Source organism: Cnephaeus nilssonii (assembly GCF_951640355.1).
Source record: "Cnephaeus nilssonii genome assembly, chromosome: 20".
Taxonomy (NCBI): domain Eukaryota; kingdom Metazoa; phylum Chordata; class Mammalia; order Chiroptera; family Vespertilionidae; genus Cnephaeus; species Cnephaeus nilssonii.
In genome coordinates this window covers 34982568-35002129 of record NC_137091.1, presented here as the reverse complement: position 1 = coordinate 35002129, position 19562 = coordinate 34982568, and the positions used below count along the sequence as shown (strand labels likewise).

The 19562-nt window shown below is 56.1% G+C and overlaps 1 protein-coding gene across 2 annotated transcripts; it reads right to left on the bottom strand.

Moving 5' to 3' along the window:
* Nucleotides 1-271: 271 nt before the first annotated feature.
* HPN (hepsin) lies at nucleotides 272-19174 on the bottom strand. Of its 2 annotated transcripts, XM_079800727.1 has the most exons (14): nucleotides 18886-19174; nucleotides 18136-18282; nucleotides 17509-17578; nucleotides 11863-11964; nucleotides 11739-11780; nucleotides 5066-5195; nucleotides 4871-4993; nucleotides 4682-4722; nucleotides 4210-4375; nucleotides 3916-4106; nucleotides 1541-1636; nucleotides 1206-1348; nucleotides 874-1044; nucleotides 272-665 (listed from the first exon to the last, which is right to left on the bottom strand). In XM_079800727.1, exons 3-14 carry the CDS (start codon nucleotides 17522-17524, stop codon nucleotides 627-629), a joined length of 1260 nt encoding a protein of 419 aa, XP_079656853.1. In that variant the 5' UTR covers nucleotides 17525-17578; nucleotides 18136-18282; nucleotides 18886-19174; the 3' UTR covers nucleotides 272-626. The 2 variants fall into 2 exon arrangements, with proteins under 2 accessions (XP_079656853.1, XP_079656854.1); XM_079800728.1 differs by lacking the exon at nucleotides 18886-19174 and having other exon boundaries at nucleotides 286-665; nucleotides 880-1044; nucleotides 18136-18637.
* Nucleotides 19175-19562: the final 388 nt, after the last annotated feature.

Sequence of the window (19562 nt, the reverse complement as noted above, 5' to 3'; positions counted from 1 at the left end):
CCTAATTCCTTGTTTCCTTCCCCCCAAAATATCCTCATTGCTTCTTTTTTTTCTTTTTTTAAAATATATATTTTTATTGATTTTTTTTTACAGAGAGGAAGAGAGAGGGATAGAGAGTCAGAAACATCGATGAGAGAGAAACATCCATCAGCTGCCTCCTGCACACCCCCTACTGGGGATGTGTCCACAACCAAGGTACATGCCCTTGACTGGAATCGAACCCGGGACCCTTGAGTCCGCAGGCCGACGCTCTATCCACTGAGCCAAACCGGTTTCGGCTCCTCATTGCTTCTTACGTTTGCAAACTCAGAGGCCACATTAATCAAAACCAATTTTATTATTTAAAGAACAGCTTTTCATCAGGGATACCTAGATGGGGATCCCCAGATGGCAGAACAATATTTACATGCGGGTCAGGAAGGTGAATCTCCGGTAGTCCCGGGGCTGAGTGGGCCCGCCACTGTGGAAGACAGGACCCTGGAGGGAGGGTATCCTTGGACTTGTGGGCTGGGCCCAAGAAGAAAAAAGTTCCATCCCAGGCCCAGGGTGGATCCCACCATGTGGGGCTGAGGCCACCTAGATCAACGCGGGCCCCGGAGGCGTCTGCAGCCAGGAGGAGCGTCAGGTCAGAGCTGAGTCAGCATGCCGCTGGCTTCGGAGTGAATCTGGGGAGACAATTGGGGCCGTCTGAGGTCTGAGAGGCTTCCCTGAAAGTCCCACAACTAGCCTCCTCTTCCAAGAAGCCCTCTGAAATGCCTCTGTTCCACCGGGTGCCTCTTCTAGGCCTGAGCAAAGGTCTCCAGAAAACCCTGCCTCCCTTTCCCCAACGAGAGTCCCAGACGTTTGCATCCTCTGGCTCCACCTGGGCCCCACCTTCACCTTGATGGCCTGGAAGATCCACTCCCGGAAGTCACTGACTTTGGTGTAGACGCCTGGCTTCTGGGCCAGGGCACAGCCAGTGCCCCAGCTCACAATGCCACAGAGCCGCCAACGCGGGGTCCGAGAGATGCTGTCCTCACACACGAAGGGGCCACCACTGTCGCCCTGGTGGGGGAAGGGGCGGCAAGGCTGGAGGTGCTTTCGGATGGCCACGGGCTGTGGTCACAGAGCCCTCTGGCCCTGAGGTCGGGAGCCTGACCGCCCACTGCCCTGTGCCTCCATCTCTCGGGTGGCAGGGTCAGGGGCGGTCCCCCACCATCCCTCACCTGGCAGGCATCGATGCCACCCTCAAGGTAGCCGGCACAGAACATCTTGGGCTTGATCTGGTTCCCGTAGAAGTCAGGACCGTTGCAGACATCGTTGCTGATTATGGGGACTCGGGCCTCCTGGAGTACCCCAGCCTGTTGGCCTGGGGGGGTGCGGGCAAGGCTGGGGAGAGCTGGTGAGCATGCACACCCCCCTCCCCTCCTGGTGCCCACCCCAGGCTCCTCAGTGTCCCTATGGCCCAGGGCCAAGAGGCACCAAACCTGCCAGACAGCTCTTCTCTGGCCCGGGTCAGTCTCCCCGCAGGGCGGCTTCCCAGGGAGAGGGTGGGACTCACCGTAGTACTGCGTGTTGCCCCAGCCAGTCACTGTACAAATCTTGCCATCCACCAGGGCCTGGCCGGCAGCTGGGAGGCACACGGGCTGGATGTACTCTGTGAGAGAGACCACGCCGGTGCAGCCCTACCTGGAACCCACGTCCGTCCAGCTGCCTCCAGTGCCCCTGCCCCGCCCTGCCCTCTGTTCTTTAAAGCAGCCACCGCAGCAGCTGCTGTCTACTGAGCGCTCACTCGGTACCCGGCACCTTCCTGTGTCAGTTCCTTCCATCTCCATCCGCCCAGGGAGGAAGAGGACTATGACCCCACTTCACAGAAGGCACTCGTTCAAAGTCTCACGGTGAGTCAACGGCAAAGCCAGAATCGGAACCCAGATTGCCCAACTCCCAGGCCGTGTTCTGTTCTTTTTTTTTTAAATATGTTTGTATTTATTTATTTATTTTTAGAGAAAGAGGAAGGGAAAGAGATATAGAAACATCCATGATGACAGAGAAGCATGGATTGGCTGCCTCTTGCACACCCCCCTACTGCGGATCGGGCCTGCAACCCGGGCTTGTGCCCTGACTGGGAATCGAACCCGCAAACTTTGGTGCAAGGGACGCTCAACCAATCGAGCCACACTGGCCAGGACTCCTAGTCACCTTTCTAATCATGTCAATCACCCCAGGAAGTCCTTTGTACAGATGAGGGTAACTACAGCACAGAAAAGAAAAGCCACATGCCCCAGATCACACAGCTGGCAAGGACCTGCATCTGACGGTGAAGCTGTTACGCCCTCAGCCGTGTTTTTTTAAACCCAAGCCACTCTCACCCCACCCGTCCCCCACCCCCCGTGCCTCACGGATACTTCCTCGCCTCAGTGCTGTTAACCCCTCACTCTTTTCACTAAAGAGGGGACTTTGTTTTGTTTTAAGGGGAAAAAAGAACATGCATCACCCCCTTAAATGGAAAACCAGTATCATGAATCATTAAAAAGAAAATAACCATAAAAATAAGTATAATGCACACCACAAAATGGTCCTGGCTTCCCTGGCACCCAGCCTAGGGGTTGCAGGCCGATTCCAGTGCCAGGAGGCCTGGGCTCGAACCTCTGCCATTTGCCAGCTGTGGGAACCTGAGACATTATTTACCTCCTCTCTGTCGGGACCTCTTCCCCAGGTGGAAAACGGGATGATGAAAGGACCCGCCCTCCCAGGCTGCGGTGAGAACTAAATGAGCTTGTGCACGGGACCCTGGGAACAGGGCCTGACACAGAGCAGGCGCCGGGCAAGTGTTCGTGTTCACTCCTCTCATCGCTACATCACTTTTTTGCACTCTTTCACTATTATCATCAGACGGGTGCCTGTCGGAGGCCCATCGCCACCACCATGGTCTTTATTATTATTACACACGATGGCCTGCGGAGGGCTGCAGCCCAAGGCCTGCCCTCAGCCCGCCAGGCGGGCCTGGAGACGTGTCAGAGACACCCTGGCCCCGCGTGAGTCTTCCTCATTGGGAGCCAGGGAATGCCCCGGGGAGCTGCAGGGGGGATGACTCTTAACTGCCTGATTCGTCCATATATTTAAAACACTGTCTTCATTTCATTTGATTGGGTTTTTGTGGTAAAAAAAAATGTTTTTGATATGTAATTCATATACCACACAATTCACCCACTTAGGATGCACCAGTCAACGGTGTTCAGTGGGCTCACAGATGTTGAGTAGCATGCGGAGCACCAGGAAGGTACATCCAGCACCACAATCAATTTTAGGACATTTGCATCACCCCCCCCCCAAAGAAACCCTGTGTTCTTACCTGTCACCCCTAATCTCCCCATCCCCATCCCCATCCCTGGCCACCACGAATCTGCTTTCTTTCTCCATAGATGTGCCTATTCTGGACAGTCCATGTAAACGAAATCACATAGCGACCTTTTGTGTCCGACTTCTTTCTTAGCAGAATGTTTTCAAGGGTTGGCCACTGCGTATCACAGAAATGGTTGTTCCTTTCTATGGCCAAATAGTATTCTATTGTATGGACTGGCCACGTTTTTATCCGTTTGTCAGAGGACAGACATGGTCGTTTCTACCTGTTGACCACGGCGAACAGTGCTGCTGTGAATGCTTGTGCACAAGCTCCTGTGTGGACACGTGGGTTCGTTTCTTTGGGGCGCCCCCCAGGAGTGGAATCGCTGGGTCGCACGGCAACTCCATGGTTCACTTTCTGAGGAACTGCCAGACTTCACAGAGCGGCCGCACTCATCATTCCCACTCGGTGGGCACCCGCTTGCGTCTCTCAAGAGCATTTCCCTTATCACCGTGGACTCCTAGGCCCCTGGTCCCTCCTCTGACCTCCCGGCCTCAGCAGTCCCCAGGCCAGGGCTCAGCCCCCACACTTACCTGTAAGGGGCAGGGGGCTGGAGAGGTGGACCAGAGCGATATCATTACTGTTCTCCTCACTGTTGGGATCTCGAAAGGGGAGATAGCCCCCGTGGTAGACTACTGCCTGAACCCCCATCTGCAGGCCGTGGGGTGAGGCCTGGGCAACAGCGCCGGCAAACACACGCCATCGTGACAGGACCCGGTTCCGCCTACCAGAGAACAGGAGGGGAGGGTGGCAGCCTGCCTGGGAGCAGCCTCCCCACCCACCTCGCGGCCCCCGCTGCCCTCCTCAGTGCCGTGGGGGTCACTCACTCAGGGAAGCAGTGGGCAGCTGTCAGCACCCAGTCTCCGGAGAGCAGGGACCCGCCACAGAGGTGCGCTCCGTCATAGCGAAGACTGACTTGCCACGGCCACTTGCCCAGGCTGGTGTCCTGGCCTCCCACAATGCGGTCTACGGGCAGCTTCCTGCGGCCACAGTCTGTGGGAGAGGGGAGTCAGGGGGAGCGGGGAGGGGGGGTGCCTGGGAGCCCTCAGGGCCAGCCCTGCCCCAGGGGGTCTGAGAGAACACGCCCCACTCTGGGAGTGTGAGGGGGGCTCCCCCCTGGGGGGAGTCTGAGAGGACACGACCTGGTCCTTGGAGGACCTCAGAGGGTATGGCCTGCTTGGGGTTGTCCGATGGGACAAGGCCCTGCCCTGGGCGATCTGAAGGGGACAGGGACCCATCCTTGGGGGGCATGGCCCTACCCTGGTCTCCGAAAGAGGGTTCTGAGTGTCAGGGTCTCACCTTGGCAGATGGTAGCCAGGAACCGGCCCCTGGGACAGTCACTGCAGGAAAGACAGGGATGGGGCCAGAGAGACACAGAAAGAGGCCAGTTCACACAGAGAAGGAGCATGAGGAAGAGCAGGTAGGGGCGCCTCGGGAGCTGCGGGGCCGGGGGGGGGGGTGCCCCCACCTGCCCGCCGCCCTCCTCACCACACGGAGATGACCTCGAGCAGCCTCCGGGCGTAGGGCAGCCTCCCCTCGTCCACACAGAAGAAGCCTGACGTGCCGTTGGCACCCGCTGTCCGCACATCCAGCTCCGAGTGGGCCAGTGCCCTGGGCAGGGCAGGGGTCAGGCCTGCTCCTCCCACCCTCCCGCTGCCACCCCTCCAAGGGGCACCCCAGTACCTGAGGAAGCCCATCTCCTCACAGCTGAGTCCCGCCACCCTGGCATTGGAGCGCGAAGAGCACAGCAGCCGCCACGTCCCCTCCGTCTCGTCAAAGACTGTGAGCCGAGTGTCTGCCGGGCTGACCTGCACTGCAGGGGGACAGGACGGCCACACGCTCGCCTCCTGCCCAGCCCTCCTGGCTGTGCTCCGCCGTGTGTTCTGGTCTGAGTCCCCGCAGGGCTGATCCGAGCACCCCAGCCCCCCCCCCCCCCCCACTCCTGACTGTGTCCAGAAGGGCACGTGACAAATTATAGACCAAGGATCAGCCGCCCAGGGACTCGGGCTGGTCCTGCTGGGGACAGGGAAGCGCCTCTTTCCACAGGACTCCCTGAGCTGGCTGCTCACGGGCTGTCAGTCTGGGACTTCGCTGGGACACTTGGCAAGAGGGAAACTGCTTCAACCAGTCCCCCAGGGAATGGTGCGTGAGGGAGGCGGCATGTGCTGAGGCCGTCTTTGCCCACGTGAGGGGACAAATAAGCCAACACGGAGGAAAGCCAAGAGATTTCTGCTAATCGTTTCAAGCTCCTTGACGGAGCCAGGCTTGAAGAATCCCCTAGAAGTGGTTGAGTTCATCATTCCCTTTTTCATTTAGCCAGTTTATTTTCCTTTTCTTCCGTCTTTTGCCATCTGAGGACCCTTGACTAATACATCAGGTTGCCAAAAAATATTTAAAGAGACATCTTATAGTTTTAAATTTAGATAAAGAGGAAAGGATAGGTATCTTTCCTGTAGGACTGGTCAGAGCCTTGAGTATATTAAAGTGCATGATAACTCCCCAAGCAGATGATGTAGTACTCATTCATTCACTCATTCATTCGCCAAACTAACTAAGCTTTAACTAGACACAGACTTCAGGCTTGGTCCTATGAGGGGTGATGCTAGGTACACAAAGATGACGAAGACAGCCCTCACCGAGCCAAAGTCTGGGGTGAGGGAAATAACAATGCACATCACCCAACAAGGCACACCCTCACACGGAGACGAGGCGGGGCAGGGACACACAGGAGGGCCGAACAGCGCCTGGGAGGGATTCCTCCTGCCCGGCGCCGGTGGCGTTGAAAGCTGACGTCCTCTCAGCTCCTCACAGGCTGCTCCCCACACACGGCCAGAGGACCCTTGTTCACCCCTGAGCCTGGCCACGGCCCTCAGGCATCGTTATTGACATTCCCCACTCAGTACACGCCGGCTCTAGTTTAGGCAGTGAACAAATCAGGCAAAACCCCCTGCTCTGTGGCATTCAAAGGCCAACAGGTGAGACGGATAAGGAAAGGTACAGATAAGGAAAATAGATCATGTGTCACCAAAGAAGGGGCCAGGGAGACAAATCAAGCTTTGACAGAGTCGGGGTGCTGGTGTGAGTGGTGAGGTTGGGGCGAGGCTGCGATTTTCAACAGCTGGGAAGGGAAGCTTCCCAAGAAGTGGTAAGGGAACGAAGACCTGAAGGAAGTGAGAAAGAGAGTTGTGAAGAAAAGTGAGGGGACAGAAAACTAGGCCAAGGGAAGGGAATGCAATTGCCAAGATCCTCAGGCTGGGGGTGGGGGCTGAGGAACCGCAAGGAGGCTGGAGCAGAGTGAGCGAGGGAAGGTGAGGCAGGAGACAGACTGGATCCACGCTAGGACTTGGCTTTTACCAGGAGTGAGGTGCCCCTGCGGAGGATCTGAGCCAGGAGGGCTCTGACCTGCCTAGGGTTCACAGGCTCCCCCTGGCTGTGTGTGGAGAACAGAGTGGGGCGGGGGGGGGAGGGGAGGAGGGACTGGAAGCAGGAGATAGAGGTGGCTGTATGTCCAGGAGGGAGAGGATGGAGGCTGGGCCAGGGTGGAGCACTGGAGGGGGAGAAGAGTTTAGATTTTGGACAGATTTTATACGTGGAGCCCGCAGGGTTTGGGGACAATTGGATTAGGGAGAAAGAGAGGGGTCAAAGGCAATTCCAAGGTGTTTGGCCTGAGCCACTTGAAGGACTAAGCTGCCACTGACAGGGTTGGGGAAAGCGGGAAGGTAGGTTTGGAGGAAGATTGGCTGTGAGCCTCTCCTTTTCCGAGAGCACGTTCTAGGACCCTGATTCTGGTGAAAGTCACTTTCGCATCCTCTCAGGGAAAACCCAGTGAGACCACACCAAGCCGAGCGGTCTTCCCCAAGCCCCACAGATCTGGGCAAGGACTTCCAGGGAGAACCCTGTCCTGCTGAGGACCTACTGTGCACCAGCGCTATGCTACACACTCTCTGTCACTGTACCCCGAGGCCACAAAGGTCATCCCCATGTTCCTGATGGGTGAGTGGACGCTTGGGGAGCTGGGGTGACTTGCCCTGCATCGCCAAACAAGGCAGAGAGGATATGTACTCAGGCCCCAGTGACTCCAAACCCCAAGCTTTTAAAGTTGCCCTACACAGCCTCTTAGGCAACTTCCCCTCGTAAGGGTGAAACAATAACAGCGCAGAAATAATCATACTGACTACGTTTCCTGGGGATGTCCATGGGCTGGCCCCATGCTATGTGTCTTATTCTCTCCCATACCATCCCGGGAGGTAGAGACCATTTCTATGCCCATTTTACAGAGGAAGAAACTGAGCCTCTGAAAGCCTGGGGTGGGGGGCAGGGGAGGGCTGGAAGGGATTAATGGAAGGAAAAGGGGGACATATGTAATACTTTCAACAAAAAAAGATGTAAAAATCCTATATAATAAAGAGGTATATATGCAAATTGACCATCACTCTAACACACAAGATGGCCGTCCCCATGTGGTCAAAGATGGCCACCCCCATGTAGACACAAGATGGCTGCCACAAGATGGTCAGCAGGGGAGGGCAGTTGGGAGGGACCAAGCCTGCAAGAGAGGGCAGTTGGGGAGGACCAGGCCTGCAGGGGAGGGCAGTTGGGAGGGACCAAGCCTGCAAGAGAGGGCAGTTGGGGAGGACCAGGCCTACAGGGGAGGGCAGTTGAGGGGAACCAGGCCTGCAGGGGAGGGCAGTTAGGGGCAATCAGGCTGGCAGGGGAGGGCAGTTGGGAGCAATCAGGTTGGCAGGGGAGCAGTTAGGCATTGATCAGGCTGGCAGGGGAGTGGTTAGGGGATGATCAGGCTGGCAGGCAAGCAGTTAGAGGCAATCAGGCAGGCAGGCAGGCGAGCAGTTGGGAGCCAGCAGTCCTGGATTGTGAGAGGGATGTCCGACTGCCTGTTTAGGCCCGATTCCACTGGGATCGGGCCTAAACGAGCAGTTGGACATCCCTCGAGGGGTCCCAGATTGGAGAGGGTGCAGGCTGGGCTGAGGGACACCCCCCCTCCCCACCACCTCCCCCTCCCTCCCCCCCCCCCCCCCCCCCCGTGCACAAATTTCATCCACCGGGCCTCTAGTAATAAAAGTAAAAAAATATTTTTTTTTAAAAAAAGGAAAAGAAACAGCCTCAGAAAGGATGTATTTTTCCAGGGGCCTAAAAACTGGCAAAGCCAAGATGTGAAACCAGGCCTGCTGACCTGCATAGCCCCTGCTCCTTCTGTGGGTCTAACAGAGACCCTTACTTGTCCCCATCCCAAATACACTCACCCACAGCCCAGCTAAGAGCTTCTTGGCTAATAAGAAAAGATGAAATACTGCCATTTGCAACAACATGAATGGATCTTGAGAATATCATGCTGACTGAAATAAGTCAGACAGAAAGAGTCAAGAACCATATGATTTCACTCATATGTGGGATATAAAACTGAAAGCAACAAATGAACAGACAAGATAAACAAACAAACAAAAACAGACACAGACAATATGGTGGTTACCAGAGGAAGGGGGTTGGGGGGTAAGTAAAGGGTAAAGGGGGTCAAATATATGGTGACAGAAGATGATTTGACTTTGGGTGATGAACACATGATGCAATATACAGATCATTTTTCACAGAAATGCACACTTGAAGTCTATAACCAATGTCATCCCAATATATTTAATTTCAAAAAGGCATTTCCTGGCTTGCTTTAATCATGGCCCCTTGCTCTGGGGTTGGGCAGGGGCTTCCTGGCACCTCTGCTGGGTGGTACCCCCCCCCCCTCCCTCTGAGTTCCAAGACCAAGACTTGGATTTGAAATACCAAGTGGGGTGGAGTAAATTCTTATTTTGAAATAAGTGCTCCAGAAATGTCATTTCCAAAAAGTATGAGGTTTTAGGAAACCATTATCACTTTATGATTGTGTTTTAGGGAAGGTGGAGGGGGAAGGAATATAAAATGCCTCCTCCAACTATTTTTAAAGCCTTATTTTGTGCCACTGTTTCTCACTTTTAAACGCTTTATTCTCATTTGTATTATTTTAATCAATGCAAAGTGTGTTCTGGGTCACCTGGCTGGCTTACCAAATTGTCTGATATATTTAGAGGTGTGACAACCCCAGAAAAACGTGGCAAGGGTATAGTTTTATTTTTTTGTGTGGGGATTTTTTGTTTGTTTTTTGTTTTGTAATTTCCAAACACATTTTGAAGACCCCAAGTATAGCTGAAGGGCAAGGGTGCTGGCACTGGCCTGAGCTGGTCAAAACTGTGGCCTGTCACCTTCCGCCCAGTGAAGCCCAGGACAAGTTAGTTCATCTCAGCGGTTTGTATTTGTGCTCATTCCTTAAGCAAAGAGTTCGTGCCCTAGCCAGTTTGGCTCAATGGATAGAGTGTCAGACTGCAGACCAAAGGGTCCTGGGTTCGATTCTGGTCAAGGGCACGTATCTAGGTTGCAGGTTTCTCCCTAGGTTGCAGGCTCCTCCCCGGCCCAGGCCCTGGTCGGGGCACGTGCAGGAGGCAAACTCTCCCTCTCTCTTCTACTCTCTCTAAAAAATCAATGGAAAAAATATCCTCAAGTAAGGATTAAAAATAAATAAATTCCTGAGCACCCACCATGTTCAGGATACTGTCTGGGGCAGTAAAGAAAAAAAAAAAATGCCCCTGCCCTCCTAAAATTCTTCAGGAGTAAATAATCCACGGTGAGTGTGAGGAGAGTTTTACCCGCGCAGCCGGATGGCCATGGGCTTGGGGGCCATACAGTCTGGGAGTGCCGGAAGGCCTGGCTCGGGGAAGTTAAAACCAATGTTTACCAAGTTGGCTGACAGCCAAGCCCTGCCTGGATCATTATGTCCTCTAATTCTCACCCCAAGCTTACCGATGAGAACATGGAGACTCTGCCAGGGCCCCCACTTGGCAGTGATACCGCAGAACCCCGAAACCTGCCTCTAGGTACGAGCTGGAAAGAAGTGGGTGAACAAAGGCTATGGTGCCAGGAGGGTCCTTCAAGGGTGTGAGAGTGCCAGGAGCAAGTGTGAAGTGAGGGCGAAGACGGCCCTCGCGGGGAGCCCAATGGCGGTGGGAGCCATGGAGGGACTTGGCAGGGGCATGCTCCCTCTGCCCTGCCCCTGATGTGACATGTGGTCTTGGGCAAGTGAGTGCACTTCAATGGCCTCAGTTTCCCCATCTGGGGAGATGATAGTAGCTCCAGCGTCACCAGGCTATTGTGCAAGGGCCACAGCCAGGGCCTGGCACATGGGAGCCCTCACTACGGCAGCTCCCGTTTCTTGAGGGGCCACAGCACGTGCAGGTTCTGCACAAGAGCTGAGCCCAGCTGCCGGTTCCAGACCCCCGAGCTTCCTAGCTCTGTGACCTGCAGCATATCACCTGGCCTTTGTGTGCCTCGGTTTCCCCAAACTAAAATGGGCTGTGGTGAGGATTTCATGAATTGACACCTGTAGAGCCAAGGCCTGTGCCTGGCACACGGAAGTGCTGGCTTGACCACCAGCACTGATGCTGGCTTCCCTTGTCTGGATTTTCATTTCTTCTCTTAATGTGAGCTGAGTCCTTTATGGAAGCAGATGAGGCGCATGGGAGTGAAAAAGGTATCCCATCACCCAGCTTCCCCTTCCTTCCTGCTGTCTGGACCACGGAAAGGCAGCGTAGAGTGAGCATTTGGGGCGACTCGTTCATTCATTCCACATTGAGCTTCTGTGCCTGTTTATCAGCGCGGCCATTCTCCCCTGCCTGCTGCAGACACGGCTCCGTCGGGCACGTCTAAGGGCCGTGCCTGTCCCCTCATTGGCCAGTTGTGTGTTCTCCCTGGTCCTCACTGTCCACATCTGTGAATGGGGATGATAGCAGCTACCTTCTTAGGGGAGCTAGAGAGTTCACTGGTTTCACACAGTGCCTCCCAGACATGTTTTGTCTACGCTCTGCAGTTAAAAATAAAACCAAAAAACAGTGTTCCATCGTGATGAGGACTTGAACTTAGGTTTTCTGAGGCAAACCATCCCATGGCTCTGGGCCTCAGTTTCCCCATCTTTAAAATGGAGAGGATAACAATCCCACCCTCATAAAACCAAAATAAAAAGATTAACAAGAGTTTCTCTTACTGCGAGAGACTCATTTGAATATTTCCTAGTCTCATCTATTTCATACTTTTTAACATCCGATTTTCAACTCACTAATTTAATTGTATGATAATTAATGGGTGACACATTTAGAGTCTGAAAAACACTGGGTTAGACAAGTGGACTGCTTACAGCAGCACCCGGTCCAGACAAGCACTCGGCACCGAGTGCCTTCATTCAAAAACCCTTCCACTGAGCTCCCACCAGGCACAGGTTTCCTCCAGGGAGCCCCAGAGGGTCCCAGCCTGCTTTACTCACCTGGATACAGTGGCTTCTGATCACTCCTGAGTAGAACGGTCACTGCAGAGAAGGCAGAGGTGAGGCCAGGTAGGCTGGGGCCGCAGGGGCAGGGGAGGGTAGAGGTGCAGGGGGCCACTCTCACCAATGGCCCAGGATGCTGCCCCGATGCCCGTCAGGAGCAGCAGCGTCCCTGCAGTGAGAGCTGCTACCTTGGGTCCAGAACAACATGGCACAGTCCGGCCACCTGCAACAGAGACCATGCTGGGGCGACTGCCAGGCACGTCCTCGTCAGGGTGGGGTCTGGGCAGAGGGTCAGCTCTGTCTGCCCCCACCTGTCTGAGCCTCCCAGGCCCAGCGGGCAGGGCTGCCTCTCCGCGGCAGCGGGGACAGCCAGGTGTCCAGCTCCCCAAGGGTTTCAGCTGGGAAGGGGAGGGGCTGGGTCAGCTGCCACCCTCGCTGCCTGCCCTCCTGGCATTTCTCCTCCCCAGTGACGCCGCTTTGCAGCTCCGCCATCACGTTGGGACATCTGTTCCTGGACCTCTCACTTCTGCTAACTTTCCCAGACGTTCTCGGAGCCTCTTGGGGGGCTGTGACTCCTGACCTTGGCCCTCTTGGCAGCTCTCTTCCCTGCTGTTTGGCATTCCCTCACTGCCTCGTTTCTCTCAAAGGTTCCAGACCCTCTGTCCCTGGGTACCAGACTTTTCCCACAGGACCCAGCTCCAAGGTCAAGTTTGCCCCTGGAGGTTAAGAACTTAAAGTTTGAAAACTTGCCAGCCTTACTTCTAAATACTGACCTTCCCCACTCGTAGCTGAGACCTTCCTTGGGACAGGTGACATCACCTCTTTGAGCCTCGGTTTCCTTACCTATTTAATGGGCATCCACCTAGTACTCACCTCTAAAAATAATACTTTTAAATAATAAAGTTCTTTTAAATAATAGCCAAACTCTTACCAGATGCTTAGTATGCTCCAAGTACTGCTCTAAATGCATTAATTTATTCAGTCCTTATCTCAGTTATGAGTCCCATTTTTCATATAGGGGAAACTGAGGCCCAGAGAGGAATCACATGACTGAAGTGACTCAGCTAGCAAGAGGCAGTGTTGGGTCCTAAACCCTAGGAAGAATTGGAGCTGGGGCTCAAATGTATAACCACGAAGCCATGCTACCTCTCCCTGTACATAGTCCCTGGCATATAGCAAGTTCTCAAAAAGTGCCTTTCAATCATTAAAGCAGTGTGGTCCTGGCAACTCCCTTCACCTCTCTGGGCCTCAGTCTTCTCATTGGTCAAATGGAGCCTTATTCATTCATTGTCCCGTTGAGCATCTGCTGTGTACTGGGTACCATTCTAGGCTCTAGGGACACATCCCAAAACAAGATGGACGAGATGCTGGCCATAGGGCTCACATTCTCATGTGCGTAAGGTGAGGGGAAAGTGAACAAGTAGACAATAAATGAACTTGATAATTTCCAGTTGTGGCAAAGACTATAAAGAAAATAATGCATGTCGGGGGCAGCAGGTAGCTTCTGTAGGGTGCTCAGGGAGGGCCTCCCTAATAAGTGATTTTTTTTTTTTTAACAAATACGGGTTTTTTTCTGATTGATTTGTAAGAGAGAGGGATAGAGAGAGAGAAACATCAATGAGAGAGAAAGCTCATGGATTGGCTGCCTCATGCACGCCCCCTACTGAGAATGGAGCCTGCAACCCAGGCATGTGCCCTGACCAGGAATCAAGACAGTCATCTCTTGGTTCATGGGTAGATGCTCAACCATTGAGCCACACAAGCCCTAATAAGTGACCCAGCCATGCAAAGACCTTAAGGAAGAACACTGTGGGCAGAGGGAACAGCAGAGTCAAAGGCCTTGAGGCAAGAATAAGCATGATCTGTTAGAGGGCAAGAGAGGCCACTGATATGGCCAGAATGGCATGCACTTGGGGAAGACAGTGGAACCAAAGCTGGGGCCAGCCAGGGAGGCCTGGGACCTGGGGAGAAGATGGATTTTATTCCCTGAACAACAGGGCCCCTGGGGATTAAAAGCCAACCCCTTGGCTAGGCCTTTCGGAAGGAACAAAGAGAAAAGGCTTCTGAATGCCTTCAGCTGGGCCTGGCAGGTGCCTGACTGCCCTTGGCATCTGCAAGGCACTCCCAGGGCTACAGGAGATCCCATTCTCTCGTCTGTGGCATGGTCGTCTGGCCGACAGGCACAGGGCCAGCCAAGCACCAGGAACAGAGCGGGGAGTGGTTCAGGACCTTCCTGGGATGGCCACTCTCCAGGTGTCTTAAGAATCTGAGAGCCCAGCGGTTCTCGTCAGGCACGAGAGAACACTCCCTCCCTCCAAAGAGGCCCAGCTGGCAGGCCTCGCCATGTCTCAGGAGGGCCTCCCGGGCCCACTCCCAACGCTGCACCCAAGCCCTTTCCTGGTTCTAGTGGGAGGTCCTGGTTCCTTTGTTTTCAGCTGTGCCTGTAAGGCAGAAAGCTCTGCCACCCATGTCTCCTAGGGCGAGAGGAAGAGCCTCCTTCCATGCCCTCTGGATCAGGGGACTTCGAGCAACCCCCCAACAGGTGCCTCTGGTGGACAGGAAGCACCCTCACTCTGAGAGAAGACCATCCATGTTGTGATTCTATGGGAGCCACCGGGCCTTTTAGATCAGTGAGCCAACTCCCCGCCACCCCCCCCCACCCCCCCACTTCACCCAGAGGCTCTGCTCTGCACTCCTGCAGGGGCGCCTCCTTCTGCCCCCACCATTTGTCTGTAAAACCCTCCCAAGTGACAGCTCTGGCTCCTTGTCTCTGAGACTCTACGCAGCTGACGGCTTCATGTCTCAGTCCCCCTCAGACCCAACTTCAACTTCCTGAATGGAAGTCCCCTCACTTAAATTCCGGGACACCCGGAGGTCTTTCCTTCTACTTCTCCCACAGTGCCTTCTCCATCTCCTGACCTATTTATCTCTGAAATCTGGAATTCACAGAGCGGGCCACGGTCTCCACGGTCTCCCCGGTCTCCACGGCCTCAGTTTCCCTTTTCTGTCCCGGGCCAGGACTTTCCTGCAGATTAGGGCCCTGCAGCCTCTTAGATGTCCCCTCCTGGAATCTTCTAGGCCTTTCACACCTCAGGTCCCACACTGGCCTCCATGTCTCCCCAAATCCCCAGGTCGCACCTGAGGCCCTCGTCCTCAGGCCTGCCCCTCCTCTGCAGGGCACCACCCCCCCTTCAGAGCGTGCAGGTCCCCAGCTTGCAGGCCTCCTGAATGTCTCCTGTCCACCTTCTTCTTCCCTGTCCCTCACTCCATCCAGCTCCGGGCTCAGGCTCCCCCTCTGGTCCAGCCTCTACAGGGAAGCTTGGGGGGCTCTTGCTAAATATCAAACCCAACCGGTCCCTACTTTCCCTAGAACTCTCCGTGACTCCCCAACGTTCCACAGGACATAGTCCAAGGCCTCAGCCGTGCGGCGCCAGCAACCCTAGCACATAAGCACGGCTGGTAGAGATCTGAGAGTTGAACATCTATTTCCCCTAACCTGAGAGCCCTTCCAAAAAACAACGGAAACCACAGAACCGACAAATAGAAGTTAGAAAAGAGCAACAACGCAGACCAGACAGCGCCACCTTGTGGAGAGACCCAGCACACCCAGGCATCTGCCTGCCCCTCCTCAAAAATAGTGGGAACAGACCTCGGTCCCACTGACACACCTCATCACCCTCTCAGCTCCATTTCAACTTTACCCCCAGGAATACCCAAATTAGCCACGTGCCACCGCGCCCCCAGCAGTCTGCTACCTGCCGACATTCAGCTAGGCTGTTCCCTCTGCCCGGCACACCCTCCTACTCCCTCCCCGTCAGGGGTGTCAACTCAGATATCACCTCCTCCAAGGCTGAGTCCCCAGGAGCACCAAGACCCTCGAGTTGGGCCTAACACAAGGCCGAGCAACCACTGCAGCAGCAATGGCTCTCAACCCGCAAGCCAACTCACGGTCCTGTCCCGCAGATCCTCAAGTCTTTGCAGCTGTTGGTGAGGAAGGTATCATTGCTATCCCCACCCTGGCTTACGGGTGAGGAAAAGAGGCCCAGAGAGGTGCAGCCACCTACCCCAGGTCACCCAGCACGTAAGCACGGCACCACAACCTTTCAGCATCTGGGTCCTGGTTGCACCGCACCCTCCAGCCAGACTCCCCTCCAAGACCGGGCCTGAGCTGCCTGAGGACGCACGGGAGCCCACTGTGCCTCAGTTCCCTCGGTACCCAGACCTGTCTCTGTCCATCCTTCCCATCGTTTGCAAAATGGAGATGGGACCCAGGCACACCTCACAGGGTGGTGTGAGTATTTAAATGCAGGGAGGAGGAGGGGGCTGGAAGTTGGCCGCACTCTGGCCATCGCTGAATGGTTGGGGGTCTGAGTGGCTCCCTGTACTGAGACCCAAGGAGCCAGCGATCCACGCCGATCATTGCAGACAGCACACTCGGCACTTCCTGCGTTAAATACTCGCTCCACCCTGTGAGGTGTGCATGAACTGAAGTCCAGAAAAATGGTGTCACTTGCACAAGACCACACAACAACATAAGTGGCAGAAGCAGATTCAAACTCAGGCCAAAAGGTTCAACTCCAGAGTCTGTGTCCTTAACTGTAACAGCCCGTCTCCCCACCACAGCCCCAAATGAAGGAGAGGCCCAGGGTCAGCTGAGGAATTGCTGGGAGGGGAGGGGAAACTGAGCAAGCAGTATGCCTAACTCTCTGGGCCTCAGTTTCTTCATTTTGCAGATGAAGAGACTGAGGCCCAGAGAGTTAGGCATACTGCTTGCTCAGGGCCTTACAGCTAGAAAGCACGACTCCCTAGGACGGAACCCAGCTAGCCTGGTTCCAGGAGGAAGAGAGGGAGTCCGCCCGGCTGGAGGGCAGGAAGGAAGAGCCGCCTCCCCCCAGACCCCCAGCTGGCTCCCATGGGGGGGGGGAAGGCCCAGATACCCAGGCTGTGGGGAGCCCTGGCTGGGGGCTGCCAAGAGCCCTTGAGGGCCAGCCCCCTCGGCAGTGGCTTCTTCCCATGGCCCTGGAGTCGTTTCTCTGCTCTCTCCCCTCTCCTTCCATCCTGCCAGGTCCAAAGTCCTCCCTCTGCTCTTTTGCCCACAAGGCCAGGTGGCAGGAGGAATGTCTGAATTGGTGGTGGGGGGGGGGGGGTCTCAGATCCCCGGGATTCCAAGTCTGCTGACCTCTGTCATGAGCTTTGGTTCACAGCATACAGCTCACATGCTAAGCCCCCGCCGGCATCCTGCTCCCAACCTCACACCCTGCCCTGCTGCTGTCCCTGCTCCCAACAGCCTCATGTGGCCTTGGGATCCCTGCTGGACCCAGTGGGGGGAACTGAAGTCCAGAAAAATGATGTCACTTGCACAAGACCATACAACAGAAAAAGTGCAGAAGCAGATTCAAACTCAGGCCAAAAGGTTCAGCTCCAGAGTCTGTGTCCTTAACTGTAACAGCCCGTCTCCCCACCACAGCCCCAAATGAAGGAGAGGCCCAGGGTCAGCTGAGGAATTGCTGGGAGGTGAGGGGAAACTGAGGCAAGGAGCCTGGAAGGTCATGCGGGGTAGCAGGTGGGCAGGTGGTGGCACAGACGCACAGGACATGCGGTTAATAGTTAATCGGGTGCAGAAGGCTTCCGAGCGGGTGGGGGTGGGCCCGGGAGGAGTGCCAGCGAGAGAGGGGGCTCCCAGGGGGCGGAGGGTTGGGAAGAAAGCACAGAGGGAGGGGGCCGGCAGGCAGAGCCAAAGCGGGGGCTCACGGAAAGGGGGACTCACCCTCCTTCTCCGCCATGTCACAGCCTCTTGTTAATGATTCCCCCGCTGACCTCCTGGGCCGGGGCAGGACCTGTGGGGAGATGAAGGGAAAGGCAGGGCCTGGGGAGCCCAGCCCAGCTCCAGTGCCCCCAGTCCCAGGCGCCCATCCAGGGAGGCCGGAGGACCTGGGCCCTGGCCAGAGCACGCCGTGATCACGGACGCAGATTAGGCTGGGTTCAAGGATGGGGTCAGTGTCTGACCGGTGGCCCGGGAGACACCTTGATGTGCAGGCTGGGGTCTCCCGTGTCTCCGCCCGGAGGACAGAGGACTGAGGGTCTGAATTCCCAGGCAGAGTGGGGTCCTGGAATCCTGGGCCCCAGGGAAAGATGGTTTTGGGGGCCAGGACTCCATGGTATGCGGTTGGAGGGGTGGAGGGGCAGGGCACCTCGTTCTGAGGGAGAAGGAGACGGGGGCCCAATCTCTGAATGTGAAGAAGGGGGGCGGGCTGCTCCAAGGTCCTTGGAGAGAAGCTAGAGAGCCCACTCTTGGGGTCCCTGGGAGTCCCTCAGTTGGGAGGGGAGCATTAGGCTGGGTGGGAGTGAGGGGACCCCTAGCCAGGGGACTGGAACTGAGGGCCCTGGTCCTTACCCTGGGGTCCGGCCGGTGGGGGCGAAGCTGAGAGATGGTGCCAGTTGAGGGTCAGTCTCCAGGCCTGGGCAGGAGCATGGTGGCCCCGCGGCGGCGGCCAGGAGGCAGAGGCAGCGGCGTGGGGCCTGCTAGGCCTGGCTGCCTCACCTGAGGAGGAGGGGGCTGGGCAGGAGGCGGGGAAAGGGGTGTGGAGGGGCGGGCAAAGGGATTGGCAGCGCTGGAGGCCACCTGGCTGGTGGGGCAGGGTTTGCAGGGGCTGGACCAGGGGAGCCCAGCCACCTGCCTCCCTCCAGCCTGAGGGGTGGGTCCAGGTGTGCCCGTCAGGGGAGGTGGGAGTAGGGGCCGGTTTGGTCTGGGGACATGGGTTTGGGGAGACAGAGCAGGCTGGGGGTGCTTACGAAGACTAAAGAATGGGGATATGAATTAGAGGGAGTCAGACCCCGACGGCCCGGCTCCTTCTCCTGCCTCCTGCCCAGCCCCCGCCCTACCCCGGCTCAGGCCTAACTCTGTCCCTGCCCACCCCCTGTCCAGCTCCTGAACAAGGTAGTCCCTGTCCCTGCCCCAGTTCCAGGCCCTGCCCCGGACCCCTCCCCACACTCCGCCCCCGCCCTGACTCCAGCCTCTGGCTCCAGCCTCTGACCCTTCCCAAGTCCCCGGCCCAGTCCGTCTGTTTTGCCCTGCTCATACATACACAACCCCCGCCCCCCCCCCCCCCCCCCCCGCAGCCTCCTCCCCCAGCTGCTTTCCTACAAGTCACGGGGGCTGGTTTGCTTTGGCAGCCTCTCGGCTGCCTGCAGCAATGACCTCTGGAGCCTGTAGAGTCCTAGGCAGGGGGGAAGGGGGCTTGGCCCGGAAAAGGCAGCACTGAGTGCTGAGGCCCAAGCCAAGTGGCCGGAAGTGACCAATGGCAAATACACACTGTCACAGTAGTGGTCAAGAGTGATCCACGTCACACCCCAGGTCCAGATAAACAGCCAGACACCATCAGACACCTGCCTGAGGACAGCCCCATAAACAGACCACAGCTCTCCCCCAGCTTGGCTGTCCTCGCCCAGTCAGACCCACCTGCTCACCCCACTCAGCCGCAGCCTCCCACAGGGGACACCCTGGTGTAGACTTGGTGCTGCTCAGCCCCTCGTCTCTCTCCCCTCTCTCTCTTTCCCCCTCTCCAACTCCCACCACTCCAGAGAGACCCACGCTGCCGAGGAATGAGGGGAGAAATGAAATGGAGTCACCATCGTGGGCTGTTACATTTCTAAAGTCAGTTAGGATAAGGTATGGGGAAACAATCCTATTTTTGCTTTGACCGCACTTGGAACTAGAACTTTTGGACCTTCCAGCCGTGCATCGATGGCTGGAGATATAAACCCCACAGATCGCCCTCTGAAGAGCTTAGGGAAGAGTGTTCGTGTATCCAGACCCCTGAC

Bases quoted from the DNA above. Each gene is read 5' to 3' on its own strand.
- HPN (XM_079800727.1), bottom strand. The intron at 4,994-5,065 runs GTACTGGGGTGC...TGCCCTGCCCAG, and splicing joins GAGGAGATGGGCTTCCTCAG to GGCACTGGCCCACTCGGAGC. The intron at 1,637-3,915 runs GTAAGTGTGGGG...TCTCTCTCACAG, and splicing joins CAGCCCCCTGCCCCTTACAG to AGTACATCCAGCCCGTGTGC.